At 49.5% G+C, this 15,557-nt stretch overlaps 1 protein-coding gene across 1 annotated transcript in view; it reads left to right on the top strand.

The window, feature by feature from the left end:
- Window positions 1-3,136: 3,136 nt before the first annotated feature.
- The window catches only part of MARC1 (mitochondrial amidoxime reducing component 1), a 14,234-nt gene continuing 1,813 nt past the window's right edge, over window positions 3,137-15,557 (top strand). The window contains exons 1-5 of the mRNA XM_006103863.3: window positions 3,137-3,315; window positions 6,410-6,572; window positions 8,145-8,285; window positions 12,255-12,316; window positions 12,405-12,476. Of these exons, the coding sequence (XP_006103925.1) occupies window positions 3,173-3,315; window positions 6,410-6,572; window positions 8,145-8,285; window positions 12,255-12,316; window positions 12,405-12,476 (581 nt within the window). The 5' untranslated portion in view covers window positions 3,137-3,172. The remainder of the gene's footprint in view (window positions 3,316-6,409; window positions 6,573-8,144; window positions 8,286-12,254; window positions 12,317-12,404; window positions 12,477-15,557) is intronic.

The raw sequence follows: 15,557 nt of genomic DNA, 5'->3' as shown, positions 1-15,557 counted from the left end.
TTGGTTTTCCCCAACTCCCGGTCCTTCCAGTCAAAACGGTTCTATTCATACGAATTCATACCACATGCGAGGAAGCAGGCTTTCACGCGTTGAATCTGGATTTGTTCGGCATGGCCCCTAGTAATTCTAAACCAGCCCGCTTCTCCTACGATCTCTAAGGAAAATCAGTCTTTGCAGGAATGGGGCTGGATTTTCCTTCCTCTAGTATTAAAAAAAAACTTTACTGCAGCTGATCAGGAAATTTGGCGTCCTTGGCACCAGCACCACAGGCAAAGCTGTTAAACCCTCAAGGTCGTCCTGGGGGTGCTTTCACCTACAGAACTTGGGGTTAATGCGGTTCCCCTGTCAGCAGCCACTGTCGATCCGCCACCGCGTAATTAGGAGCTGGTTCGAATTTGAGCAAAAGAGAAAATTACTTTCTTTGTTTTACATTTTTAGAAGCTCCCAGTTTTAGGGGGGGTTTAGGGTGGGTTCAGGCCCCCCCACGCACCTCATTAAACCAATTTAAGTGCGGTTTTTTTTTCAGAGAATATTGGTGTTAGGGCTGAGTGCTGTGGGAACAGATCACAAGACAGTGTCATAAGTACAGTGATAAGGGTGCACCTGGGGGGGGGTTATTTGGATGCTGTTATTATTTTTTAGTAGAAAGCTGAATTGCTGTATTTCATTGACTCTAAGATGCCATGAATAGTAATATTTTATATTATTTGATTTAGCATTAAGAAAGAAAGAGCCCTAGTCAGCTTGGCTCAGTGGATAGAGTGTCAGCCTGCGGACTGGGGGGTCCCGGGTTCGATTCTGGCCAAGGGCATATGCCTGGGGTTGGAGGCTTGATCCCCGGTAGGGGGCGTGCAGGAGGCAGCCGATCAGTGATTCTCTCTCATCATTGATGTTTCTATCTCTCTCTCCTTCTCCCTCTTCTCTGAAACCCAATAAAGAAATACATTAAAAAAAATAAGTAAATAAATAAATAAAAACATTCATTCCCTGTTGATGGACACTGGGTTGCTTCTGCCCTTTGGCACCGTGTGTGAAGAACGCTGCTGTGACCATCGGTGTACACGTCTCTGAGTCCCTGTTTCTAGTTCTTTCGGGTGTATACCCAAGAGTATGCCGGGTATTTCATGTTATATAGATTAAACTGCAATAAAAAATTTAAAAAAGAGAGAAAGGCAGGCAGGTGTGAGGGCACAGGGAGGTGACCACACTGGCCTAGCTGCAGAGTTAGGGGGCGACAGGGTCAGATTTGTATTTTAGAAAGACCAGACACCGTGGTTACTAGGCAGGGTTACTAGAAAGAATATTCATGTGCTGGAACCAAGGACTTGGCCCAGGGAAGACCCCTGTCCATATCCAGGGTGAGGGGCTGATGAGAGGGTAGTTCAGGGAAGAGCTTACATTGACCTCCTTCTAATGTAGCTGTACACCTCAACCCTGACGACCGGCTGGGTCTCAAAGTACCTGCCATATTTTCTTCCATATATATATGTACTAGAGGCCTGGTGCATGAATATGGTGCACGGGTAGGGTCCCTAAGCCTGGCCGGCAATCAAGGCTGATCGGGCCTTCCAGCTGCTAGCCAGGGCCTTCCTTCCAGCTGCCAGCCAGGGCCTTCCTTCATTCCATGCTGCTCCCTGGTGGTCAGTGCATGTCATAGCAAGCGATCGAACTCCCGGTCGAACTCCCGTGAGGACAATTTGCTTATTAGGCTTTTATATATATAGTTTGATTTTACAGAGAGGAAGGGAGACAGATAGTGAGTTAGAAATATTGATAAGAGAGAAACATCGATCAGCTGCCTCCTGCACACCCCCTATTGGGGGATTGAGCCCCCAGCCAAGGTACATGCCCTTGACTGGAATCGAACCTGGGACCCTTCAGTCCGCAGGCCAACATTCTATCCACTGAGCCAAACTGGTTAGGGCCATATTTTCTTCCTATGTCTACAGATCCCCATAGCACAAGCTCACCTCTGCATTGGTAATCATCCAATCCAGTGTGAACCGAAATTACCCAAACATCATTATGTGTAGCTCCCTTGGGAGCTTCGAGGCAACTTACACAATTGCATTGTTCTTCTTGTGGAAATGGTTCTTTTTATTGCTCTTATTTCTCTCTCTTTTTTTCTTTTTTCTTCTCTTTCTGGGAAGTACCTCTAGACCAGGAGTACTGGCCAGAAATACCATTGTCCATATTAAAAATAGACCTTTCGGTAAATTGCAGAATTCACAGTTCTGAATACAGAAACATTACCTTTTTTTTTGAAAGGGGGGGGTGGCTTTGGCAAGGCGTATATGGCATTGAATGCGGTCAGCTGAACTCCAAGCTCTGTGAACAATATAGCAAGAGCCTTGGTACCTCCGCGTGCAGGAGCCCTACTGTGTGTCAGGTTCTGTGGGCCTTGAGGGCTTTCTGGGAAATACAATATTGTCATTTCCTTGGGGTGGGTTGAACGAAAGTGATCAGACTTTCATTTGAGATGAAAATGTAACTCACATCTCTGATTTCTGTGCCCTCCATCAAGGAGCTCAAAAATGTCCTGTAGAAATTATGTCAGATGCTTGAGTGGCTATGAGACCTGTTGAAATGAACTGACAGACTCAGTCTTGCTGGGCTGCTGAGCTGATGGTTCGGACAGACCCACACAATCACTCACACAGCAGGCTAATGGGGAGGGATTCAGAGGCCCTGCAGACGGGCAGCCTGTCATGGCGGTCTGCTGAGAACCAATATCAGTAGTAATTAATATAAATGGAGAAGTCTGGTCAGAAGGCTGAATTGGGCTCTTTGATATTCACAGGGTGGATATTTGCATTTTATTACCTACTGCTGACTCAGTGGCCTAAAGCGGACTCCCCCAACCTGATAATCTTAGTTTACCTAAACAATCACCTTTGATATGTCTGTTGGCATTCCTAAAAGGCAATTTTGTATTCTAGTAAATAAAAGCAGATGGGAACGGAGACTCAGTGGAACTTGGTCTCTTGAACCAGGCTCACAACTGGCTTCCCCCATAATTTCAAATTTATATTTCTTGTCTTGCGTTTTAATTTGCACGTCAGCCCTTTCTCCAAGTCTTTGAACCCGAGGCCACGCTGGCCGTGGCTTCACAGCGGTCCATGCACATCTCGTCTTTTGCAGGTTTTGGCTGGTGATCAACGAGGCGGGGAACATGGTGACTGCTCGCCAGGAGCCTCGCCTGGTGCTGGTGTCCCTGACCTGCGAGGGGGACACCCTGACCCTCAGTGCAGCCTACACACCGGACCTGCTGCTGCCCATTGAGACGCCCGCCACCAACCCCGTGCTCAAGTGCAGGTAAGCTGCTGGCCTTTCCTAGCCCTGGCGCGAGTGTTTGGAGAAAGTTCAAATTTCGGAGGGAAGCCCCAGAAAGGTGGTCAGCAATGAGCTATGGATCCCACGTCCTCAGGATCATGAAGGTTCAGAAATGGGTGTTCATGTGGGGTTGACGGCCATAGAAGCCCCGTGTTGGAACACCCAGGGGACATCAGCGAGGGACAGATGACACCCCCAGAGGCTGAAGGACCAGCGTGGGGTGGGAGTGACTGGGGGGAGGGGCCTGGAAGAGGTGAGATTAGACCGATGGATGGCCTTGGACTGGCCCTATTCTGCCTGGAAAGACGAGGAACCTTCCCAGTGTGAGTGAGGGAAGGGGGACAAATGGCTCTGTGACCTGTGATATTCAGGCCTAATAAAAGGAGGTTCCAGAACAGAAACAGGCAGCTGGGATCTGCAGCCACCGGGGGTCGGAGTCCCAGTGAGCGGGAGAGTCAGCCAGGAGCCCCTCTACCCCCAACGTCAGAGGGGCGACAGGAAGCAGTGATTCCGGGGAAACTAGCATGGCTTCTGAGAAATCAGGCGTAGAGATGGGTTTTTTATCCTCTTGTGGGGAAAATTAAAATGTGGTCTAATTACACGTTTGTTCCAGTTGTTGCATTTTTAACTAGAAATGCTAAAGGTAATCCATATTGTAGAGCGTGTCACATCAAAAAATGTAGTTAGCCGAAAAGGTCCAAGACCCCCGAAAGTTCATAGGATGCAACCAGTTATATAACCAATATAATTTCTAGAATACCTGGAGTTTTAAAACATAATAATATGCTTCTGTTATAATTGGTGTGTTTTATTCTGATTATAAAACAAATATATAGTCATAGTTGAAAAATTGGAAAATACCACAAAAAAGAAAAAACAAAACCCATCTGAAATAACTATAGTTAATTTTTTGCCATATTTCCTTTCTGTTTCTATGGCTAATATATATTTTTTTTTCAAGAGAGAATTTTATTTTATTTTTTTCAGTTTTGCCAATTTTATTGAACCAATAAAATTCCTGCTAATAACAATGAAATAAATTTTTGCAAGTATAAATGTGATACAGTTTAACAAAACCGATTGTTGTGTAGCTATAAATAGATTTTCAAAATGTCATAAAAAGTATGGCTAATATTTTCAAAACCAAATTGAAATGATTCAAAAAAAATCAGAGTTTTGAATACTGTTATATACTTAAGTTGATAAATTAAATATTTTCTTATAATATTAAAAAAAATCTTCTAAAATACCATTTTTTTTTAATATATTTTATTGATTTTTTACAGAAAGGAAGGGAGAGAGATAGAGAGTTAGGAACATCGATGAGAGAGAAACATCAATCAGCTGCCTCCTGCACATCTCCCACCGGGGATGTGCCCGCAACCCAGGTACATGCCCTTGACCGGAATCGAACCCGGGACCCTTCAGTCTGCAGGCCGACGCTCTATCCACTGAGCCAAACCGGTTTCGGCAAATACCATTTTTTTATGTTGGAAAAATGTTGCCTTCTGTGGGTCTCCTTTCTGCATTTTAACACATCCCCACTTTTAGACATTTGAATTGTTTTTCATTTTTTTCCAGGTATGAGGAAGAATGTGCTAAATATCTTCACTAGAGGCCCGATGCACGAAATTCGTGCAAGGGGCTCAGCCCTCGCAGCCACGGTGGCGGCTTGCCTTAGCCCTCGCAGGCCCGGCTTCGTCCGGAAGGTCGTCCAGAAGGACATCTGGAAGGACGTCCGGAAGGTCGTTCGGCTGTCCGGTCTAATTAGCATATTATGCTTTTATTATTATAGATAAGTCTTTGTTAATACCTCTTATTGTTTCCTTAGGAGGGAAAATTTAGCAATGGTTTTGTTAGAATCAAGAGTATGGGCCTTATTGAGCTTTGGATATATTCTTTTGCAGAATGGTTATACCAGCTCTATAGCCACGAGCGATGTATTGGGCATATCTCTCTCATTACATTCTGACCGTTACGGTCAAAGATATTTTGCCATTTGTATGGGGGAAATGGGGATTTCATGTTGATTTAATGTGCATTTTAATATGCCTATTGGAATTTGTGTTTCACGTCTGTCTATATCCTGGCTCCTGTTTGCCACGGTTAGATCATTACCCATACTTTTTTGTGGTGAAAATTTTTGTCACTTACTTTTTTAAAAATATATTTTATTGATATTTAACAGAGAGGAAGGGAGAGGGATAGAGAGTTAGAAACATCGATGAGAGAGAAACATCGATCAGCCGCCTCCTGCACACCTCCCACTGAGGATGTGCCCGCAGCCACGGTACATGCCCTTGACTGGAATCGAACCCGGGACCCTTCAGTCCACAGGCCGACGCTCTATCCACTGAGCCAAACCGGTTAGGGCTGTCACTTAATTTTTAATCCATTTGCAATGGCGTGAAAACTGTCTGCATGATCCCATACAGGCTTTGGCCTCTGCCCCAAAGACCAAACCAGAACCTGTTTGGAAATTGCAAATGAGAAATGCTCAGATTCTCAGGGCAAAGATGTCCAGAATCCGCTGGTCCGTCCTACCCAAAGTCACCTACAAATTCAGTGCAATCCCGACCCAAATGCCAATGACATTTGCCACAGAAATAGAAGAGTACAATCCTAAAATTTGCATAGAACTGTGAATTACCCTGAATAAAGCAATCTTGAGGGGGAAAAAAAAAAAAAGAACAAAGCTGGAGGCAACCCACTTCCTGATTTCAAACCATACTACAAAGCTACGATAATCAAAACATTACCGGCATAAAAATACTAGACAGCAGGTCAACGGAACAGAATCAAGTGCCCAGAAATAAACCCACGCCTACAAAGTCGCTTGATATTTGACAAAAGAGCCAAGAGTAATCGCTGGGGAAAGGACAGTCTCTTTGAGAAATGGTTTTGGGGAAAGTGGATATTCACAGAAGCGGGGACAGGCTAACATCACATCCCCTGATAATGAAGGGATGACGGTGACGTCACAGGGTGGGGCAGGGTCTCTGATACGGGTGGGGCATGGTCAGGGCCCCAGGTTTGCAAAGCCAGGCCCTCTCTTAGCTCCTGCCGCCCCCTGCAGGGTGCACGACCTGGAGATCGAGGGCCGGGACTGTGGCGAGGCGGCGGCCCAGTGGATCACCAGCTTCCTGAAGACCCAGCCCTACCGCCTGGTGCACTTCGAGCCTCACATGCGACCAAGAAAGGCCCACGAGATAAAGGATGCGTTCCGGCCCACGGACCAGGTGAGAGAGCGCCCTTGATCTTGGCCCTCGGGTGACCGATGGGAGGCAGGCTTCCTCGGAGCTGAGAGCCCCTTGGGCGGGGCGCATGTCTGCTGAGCTCAGCGCTGTGGTTTTTCCTGGTGCCCCCCCACCAGGCGAGCGGCCACCCCCAGGCAGGTCCCCTCCCACCCTGGTGATTGGGAAGACGCCTGCATTTTTGGCCACAAGCATCCCCTTGCTGTTTACATAAGCCTGCTGGTGCGCCTGGCTTTCAGAACTGGTCTGTGGCAGTAACTTCTGCTCCATTCTGTGGCTGCATCCATCTGGCCTTTTATTATTATTATTATTATTATTATTATTTTAAATTCTCACCCGAGGATGTTTTTCCATTGATTTTTAGAGGGAGTGGAAGAGAGAAGGGAAGACAGAGAGAAACATCGATGTGAGAGAGACACATCGATTGGTTGGTTGCCTCCTACACGTACCCCAACCAGGGCCTGGGCCAGGGAGGAGCCTACAACCAAGGTACATACCCTTGACCGGAATCGAACCCGGGGCCCTTCAGTCTGCAGGCTCATGCTCCGGGTCTGGCCTTTTTACAGTTTGCAGTTGGGGTCAGATCACCGTGGGGCACATGGGTGTGTGTCTGGCGACCCACAGACTTAAAATGACTACACCGGCTCTTCCAGGAACAAGGCTGACTCAGTGGGGTTGGGAGCACATTGTTGTGTAGTTCCATTACTAGGGCCACTAAACAAGTCACCGTCAGCAAGAGTCTTTTTTTTTTTCTTTAATTGATTTCAGAGAGGAAGGGAGAGGGAGAGATAGAAACATCAATGATGAGAGAGAATCATTGATCGGCTGCCTCCTGCAGGCCCCCTACTGAGGACCGAGCCCGCAACCCAGGTATGTGCCCTTGATCGAAATCGAACCCAGGACCCTTCAGTCCGCAGGCTGACTCTCTGTCCGCTGAGCCAAACCAGCTGGGGCCAGCAAGAGTCTTTAACACTGATGTGCAGGTTGCATAAAAAATAAATACCCGTGGAATCGGTGAATGATTTTTTATCCACACACAATGAGGTCGTCGAGCCCAACCGCCTTACTAAACGTGAGAAACTAGAGGCTTGAAATGCTGGAGTGACCTCCCCAAGGGCATCTGCCCACTGACAGCTCCAAGATCCCAAGTTCATGTCCACTTCACTCCATCATATAAATCCCGTTATCTGCAAGGCCTTCCGAATCACTGTGACTTTTCGATAAAAAGGCCCGGCCTGTGTGGCTCAATGGTTAAGCATCGAACTATGAGCCAGGAGGTCTCGGTTCGCTTCCCAGTCAGGGCACATGCCCGGGTCTAAGGCTCGATCCCCAGTGGGAGGTGTGCAGGAGGCAGCCGATCAGTGGTTCTCTCTCATCATTATGCACTTGGTGTTTTTCTCTCTCTCCCTTCATCTCTGGGATCAATAAAAATAAACTTAAAAGGAACTAGAGAAATATTTAGAGAGATTGGGGGAGGGAGAAGGGAGGGTCCCACGGACTAGACCCGCCGGACCTCTGCGAAATCCTTTGTGTAAGAACAATTTGTCTCTTCATCAGATCGCTTACTCTGACGCCAGCCCGCTCCTGATACTGTCCGAGGCTTCGCTGGCCGATCTCAACTCCAGGCTGGAGAAGAAAGTGCAGGCCATGAACTTCAGGCCCAATATCGTCATTTCGGGGTGTGGCGTCTACGCAGAGGTAACACCAGCCTTCCTTGCCTTTTCCCTTGGACTTAACTTTTTTTTAAAGGTCCGAGAGTCTTTGAAGTGACATTAGATTATTTCTGAGGATGCATTATTTATTGGCCCTGCACAGCACAGCAGTTCATTTTTCAATTTCCTGTGCACCCGATCAGTGTTGGGGGGGCGGTCACAGATATAGACAAGGCAGAGATGTGCTTTGGGGAGCAGTTCCGGGTCTGAGGTGTCCTAGGAGAGTTCCCAGGAAGCAGATGGGTTTTTGAACCAGGTTTCCTTAGCAGAGAGCCCGTGAGGCGTGGGACCCTGGGACAGGGACGGGGGGAGTGCTCCCGTCTGGTGGAAGGTGCTTTGCTGGTTGGCCGATGGCCTCTTGGGGAAGACTGGCCTTCCCACCGCGGCTGCTGGAGGCTCAGTTTTTACATCAGAATCCTGGGAGGACACATACATTCAGTGCGTAGCAGCCTCGGTCTCCACGCAAGCTTCTGGCCTGTTCTCCGGACCCTTCTCCACCCTGAAGACCCCTAACGAGCATCCTTGCTCCCTTCTGTTCCACGTGGATGCTAATCTCAACGTCAGGAGGTCCGAGACCGAGGCTGAGTGTCCCCCAGTGCCTGCTCCGCCCAGCCTGGCCCGTCTCAGTGCCTGGTGGCTCTGACTCCCACATACCGACTCCCATGTACTTGCTCAAGCCCCAGACTGGGACCCCTCCCCCCTTTTTTCTTCTCTCTCTCATTTTCCACATTCAAATGGTGGACAAATCCTGGTGGCATTGTCCTCCCGTTCTCCTCCTCGCCCTCCCTGGGTGGGCCATGTCACCATCCTCTCTCATATACTGCTCTCCCTGCTTCTACCCCAGTGATGGCGAACCTATGACACGCGTGTCAGAGGTGACACGCGAACTCATTTTTTTGGTTGGTTTTTCTTTGTTAAATGGCATTTAAATAGATAAAATAAATATCAAAAATATAAGTCTTTGTTTTACTATGGTTGCAAAGATCAAAAAATTTCTATATGTGACACGGCACCAGAGTTAAGTTAGGGTTTTCCAAAATGCTGACACGCCGAGCTCAAAAGGTTCGCCATCACTGCTCTACCCTGACCAACGCCACCATCGTCCATGGTCAGAGGGCGCCTGTAAGTCACCTCCCTGTCACCCTCCTGATTTCCCATCTCTCTTCAAGGAACACATGGCATCTTTACGGCGCCGGTCGAGGCCCCGTGTGATCCCGCTCCCTCCCAGCTCCAGGCTCCGTGTCCTGTCGCTCCCCTCTTTTCTCTCTGTCTCTGCTCCAGCCACACTGGGCTCCTTCCCACCCCAGGACCTTTGCACTTGCTGGTGCTACTGCCGGACATACCTTCCCTCACACATCTCCGTGGCTCACTCCCTTACCTCTTCACTTCCCTGCTGGTCACCTGGAATCTTGCCCTCTGCCCCACTTACAATCCCCTGACCTGACCTTTTTTTTAAAAAAAAATTTTTTTTATTGATTCATTTTAGGAAAGAGAGAGAGAGAGAGAGAGAGAGAGAGAGAGAGAGAGATGTTGATTTGTGGTTCTACTTAGTTGTGCATTCATTGGTTGATCTTGTATGTGCCCTGACTGGGGATCGAACCTGCAACCTTGGTACATGGCACAGGGCTCTAACCAACTGAAGTACCTGGTCAGGGCGCCCCTGGCCTTCTTTAACAGCCCAGATTACAAGCCCCCTCCTTGGAAATGTTGTCTCTGATCACCTCCAGGTCCTGTGACCTGGTAGGAGGGCTTTCGTGAGCTCTTCACCGGCGTTTAACACAGCTCTGGGCTCGCAGTGTGCACTGAACCAACAACAGTTTCTCCTTTTCGTCCCCTTTGCCAAATAGATTCCTGATATGGTGGAGTTTTTTTACCTAATTTACCTGTGAATCAATTCCTAACAGTTTTTTTAAAAATATATTTTTATTAATTTCAGAGAGGAAGGGAGAGGGAAAGAGAGACAGAAACATCAATGATGAGAGCGTATCATTGATCAGTTGCCTCCTGCACGCTGCCCACTGGGGATCGAGCCCACAACCCCAGCGTGTACCCCTGACCGGAATCGAACCCGGGACCTTCCAGTCCGCAGTCCAATGCTCTATCCACTGAGCCAAACCAGCTAGTTTGAAACTAACAGTTTTCATCGCACATAAAAGGGCCTCTGGGGCTATTGCTTAAACTAGGTTTCCTAACTGGAACTCCTTTCTCTCCCTTTGGATCTTTCATGTTTTTATATGATGTCAGTGCCCCCTGGTGGGGAAATGTACACAGAACAGGCTGGGGCTGCTCTACACCGAGCTGTCCAGCTTTCTGGACTGTTGGTGAAATATGCAGTTCAGAGGCCCATTTCCTGATTTAAAAGAAAAACCTGCAAATACACATACCAAGAATAATACACACTGTCCGGCCAACGTGGCTCAATGGTTGAGCATCGACCTATGAACCAGGAGGTCACGGTTCGATTCCTGGCCAGAGCACATGCCCAGGTTGCGGGCTCGATCCCCAGTGGGGGGCAGCCGATCCATGATTCTCTCTTATCATTGATGTTTCTGTCTCCCTCTCTTAGTCTCCCTTCCTCTCTGAACTCAATAAAAATACATTTTTTTAAAAAGAGCAATGTAGACTCTTAGAGGTAAAATTCTGAGTGTGGAGCTCTGCCTCGGGGTTATGATCCACAAAGTACCGGGCAGGTCGCTTTGAACTCCGGGCTTTTATCTTCAGGCTGCGGGCCGAGGGCCTGCCTCTGAGGGTAGGAAGGTCAGGCTGCAATCAGATGTTCCTGTCTTCCCATGTCCTTCCTTCTAATGACACTCGGAAGTGCCCCCCCCCCACATGCGTCCTTGTGCCTCTCAGAATCTCCACCCTGAAGACTCAGTTCAGATCCCACCTTTCCCATCAAACCTCCCGTGACCCCAGCAGCCTGAAGATCCGCTCTCTAAACCCCCAGGACGCTGCCTCCTACTGTTACACCAGCACCTGCCCTGAGACCTTCTAAGGCAGCGGTTCTCAACCTTCCTAATGCTGTGACCCTTTAATACAGTTCCTCATGTTGTGGTGACCCCCAACCATAAAATTATTTTTTGTTGCTACCTCATAACTGTCATTTTGCTACTGTTATGAATCGTCATGTAAATATCTGATATGCAGGATGTATTTTCATTGTTACAAATTGAACATAATTAAAGCATAGTGATTAATCACAAAAACAATATGTCATTATATATGTGTTTTCCGATGGTCTTAGGCGACCCCTGTGAAAGGGTCGTTCGACCCCCAAAGGGGTCGCGACCCACAGGTTGAGAACCGCTGTTCTAAGGCCTTTCCTCCGTGTCTCTGGGACTTTTAAAAAGAACGCTGGCTGTTCAGTGTTTCACATTTGTATGTCGTATCAACCCTGCTGGGTCGGAGGGCGCGCAGTCCATTGATTTGATTTGTCCTGAAAAGTAGGCGCCAGGGACCCCGGCCGGCCATAGGGGAGCGTCCTGGGCTGGGCGCTTTGTGAGCCTCCAGTGCAGACGCAAAGGGAACATGGCTATTGGGCCTGCTGCTAATTTGTCCCCATCCGGCCGGAGGAGGTACAGACTCACATGAGCAGTGACTGAAAGGTCTTAATCCACCTCAGTCGCACACAAAGCGATCTGACACAGCCTCTCCAGATCCCCTCCTCGCTTTCCCCCACTCCTTCTGCCCCCTTATTTCCCTGCCCCTTTGAGTCCGGCAGCATCAATCAGGGTGGCTTCCTGTAGGAGGTGGGCTTCCATCACAGTTTGCCAAGTGAGAGGAAAAGGGAGCATTTCATTTCAGGTGAATGAACTGACACATGAAAGGCAGAGAGAGGGGCAGGAAGGGGCGTGTCTTCACGGGACTGATGTGAACTCTGCCATCTTGGATGCGAGGGTCACGTCGGGGCGAGGGCTGCGGAGTGCTCACGTGACCTTTGCGTCCTGTCCCCTAGGATGCGTGGCACAAGCTTCTTATTGGGGACGTGGAACTGAAGAGGGTGATGGCTTGTTCCAGGTAAGACCCTTCCGCCGCTGCCCGGGACAGGGAGGGGCGGGACAAGGCCCCTCCGTCCCCGAGTGATGCTCTGTGTCTGTGTGTGCAGGTGCGTTTCAACCACCGTGGACCCGGACACGGGCGTCATGAGCAGGAAGGAGCCGCTGGAGACCCTGAAGAGGTAGGAATGGGCTGTAATATCTCTAAGAAGAAGCAGTGAAACGCCACCACACACACACACACACACACACACACACACACAGCCTTAGAGCTGATGGGCCCTAGGGACTGGGATCTGGGAAATACTGGGGCGGGGGGATGGGGGCTGGTCCCCAGGGTGCCTGCTTGCACACATGGTTTTATTTTTCCTTGAGAACTCATGATGCAAACAAACCAATTAAAAAACAGACTCACGCTGTTTAGCTATTTTGGCACATTTTATCACGGACCGAGTATTAGATGATACCAGAATGTTTTAGGTGTGATAATGGCATTGTGGGGATGCGAGACACGTCCATATGTTTGGAAGAAGATGTGGGGAAGTGACATGATGTCTGGGATGTGCTGCAGATTATTTTAGCAAAAAAAAAAAAAAAGACATGGGAGCCCTGGCTGGGTTGCTAAATGGTTAGAGCGTCGGTCCATGGAATGAAGGGTCTTAGGTTCGATTCTTGGTCAAGGGCACGTACAATCCTCAGCCCCAGTCAGGGGTGTGCAGGAGACAACGAATCGATGTGTCTACATTGATGTTTCTCTCTCTCTCCCTCTCCCTCCCTCTCTTTCTCGCCCACTTTCTCTAAAATAAAAATTTTTAAAAATCAATGGAAAAAATATCCTCGGGTGAGGATTAACAACAACAAAAAGTAACATGGGAAAAAAATGTGTCAAAATCTTGATAAATAGAATCTGGGTGATAACTGTGGATTCATTGCACTATTCTTTTAAAATATTTATATATTTTATTGATTTCAGAGAGGAAGGGAGAAGGAGAGAGAGACAGAAACATCAATGATGAGAGAGAATCATTGATCGCTGCCTCCTGCACACCCCCTGCTGGGGACTGAGCCTGCAACCTGGGCATGGGCCCTGGCCAGGAATCGAACTGTAACCTCCTGGTTCATAGGCCGACGCTCAACCACTGAGCCACACAGGCCGGGCTCTGGGTGTTGTTCTCCATGAAGCAGCAGGCAGGGCAGAACTGGATGGTTCTGTGTCCCACCAGCCAAGCCACTGGGGGAACCGACCCTCATCCTTTCCTGTACGTCAGGTTCTCTCTGCCACCGGCATGTCCCTTGGCGCCCGGCACCCTCCCCTGTGGATGTCAGAGGTGCCTGCCGTGGCGGGCACAGCCTCCCGAGAGACCCCGTGCGTTGGGCTGCTCCTCCGACTCTTCGGCGCCCCCCTCCCCCTCCACGGGAGCCTGTGTTTACAGAGGACCATTGATCCAAACACAGAGCGAGGGGGGGCACACGGGGTCACGGGGACCAGCTCGCTCTCCTGAAATTCCGCAGCGCCCCCCCCAGGCCCCCCTCATTGCTCCTAAGCCCCCAGGAGACAGAGCAGCCAGCCTAGGTGTCTTCTCCTATCGCCCATGAGATTTAAATTGCCGTGAGGCAGTAATTTATGTTCCCCGGGGCAGGTGGTCATAAATCGGGCCGAGAAGGGCCCGGCCGCACGACATAAATCAGGGGAAGCGAAGCAAACAGTGGTGTCCAGACGCCTCCTGGCTCGGGGGGGGTGGGATGCTCGGAGCCAAACTGTGCCCCCCTCGTGTCCTCGTGGTGCCCGGGGGCTGCGTTGCCCCCCAGGCAAGTTCTCAGCAGGGAGGCCTCTCCCTGGCCTTGCTTCCCGATGCTGCCACCCATGGCGGGGCATGGGGTCCTGTGTGTTCAAGACCTCAGCCCGGGAGGCCCAGGGTGGCCGTCCACTGGCAGGAACCGATGAAGAAGGAATTAGTCTTTCCTTTTATTTTTTATTTTTAAAAAATATATCTTTATTGATTTCAGAGAGGAAGAGAGATAGAAACATCAATGATGAGAGAGAATCATTGATCGGCTGCCTCCTGCACACCTCCCTCCCCCGGACTGGGGATCGAGCCCGCAACCCAGGCATGTGCCCTTGACCAGAATCGAACCCGGGACCCTTCAGTCCGCAGGCCTACTCTCTGTCCACTGAGCCAAACCAGCTAGGGCCCTTTTATTTTTTTAAAAAAAATATTTTTATTTATTTCAGAGAGGAAGGGAGAGGGAGAAAGAGATAGATACATCCATGATGAGAGAGAATCATGGATCGGCTGCCTCCTGCACGCCCCCTACTGGGGATGGAGCCTGCAACCTGGGCACGTGCCCTGACCGGGAATTGAACCGTGACCTCCTGGTTCCCAGGTCAATGCCGAACCACTGAGCCACGGTGGCCGGGCAGCCTTTTCTTTCTTACGTGATGCTGAAAGGAAATGTTCTCCCAGTGGAGGGGGCAGGAGGAGACTCTTGCCATGTTGTTCCCACGCATCTGCTCGCTCTTCCAGGGGCCTCTCGTGTCTGCTGCCAGCACAGGTGCCCGTACTGCTGCCAGCAGAGGGTTTTACTCACCAGCACACCCATCGGCCCCGCAAAGGATGATGGGTCGCCGGTAACCCTGGGCCCACGCAGGGTGGGAGCAGCCGAAGGGACTTGGACACAGTGCCTGGCCTCCAGGGACTCCCCGTCTTGTAGAACAGAGGCAGGCGCCCCAAACTACCTGACCAGGCATGTGAGGGCTGGAGGGGCCGGTGGAGAAAGCTGTGGAGGGGCAGTGACTCCCGGGGGGCAGGGGGGAACCTGGGCTTCCTCTCTGGGGGGTGCGCCATTGAGCTGGGCCTTGAGGATGAGGTAGAATTTGAATACACGGGGGTCTGGGGAGGAGCATCCTGCAGGAATTTCGGAAAAATCACCAAACCAGTCAAATGCAGAAGAGACAGGATATGGAGGACTCCTGGGCAGAGCCGCCTAAGGCCGTGATGGCCAACCTATGACACACGTGTCAGAGGTGACACGCGAACTCATTTTTTTGGTTGATTTTTCTTAAGTGGCATTTAAATATATAAAATAAATATCAAAAATATAAGTCTTTGTTTTACTATGGTTGCAAATATCAAAAAATTTCTATGTGTGACACGGCACCAGAGTTAAGTTAGGGTTTTTCAAAATGCTGACATGCTGAGCTCAAAAGGTTCACCATCACTGGCCTAAGGGCATGGAAGGGGCGGGGGGGGGGCGGACAGGTT

This window comes from Myotis lucifugus, unplaced genomic scaffold, assembly GCF_000147115.1.
Source record: "Myotis lucifugus unplaced genomic scaffold, Myoluc2.0 scaffold_514, whole genome shotgun sequence".
In the NCBI taxonomy this organism is placed as follows: domain Eukaryota; kingdom Metazoa; phylum Chordata; class Mammalia; order Chiroptera; family Vespertilionidae; genus Myotis; species Myotis lucifugus.
The sequence above is the reverse complement of the archived record's forward strand: the minus strand, read 5'-3'. Positions and strand labels throughout refer to the sequence as shown.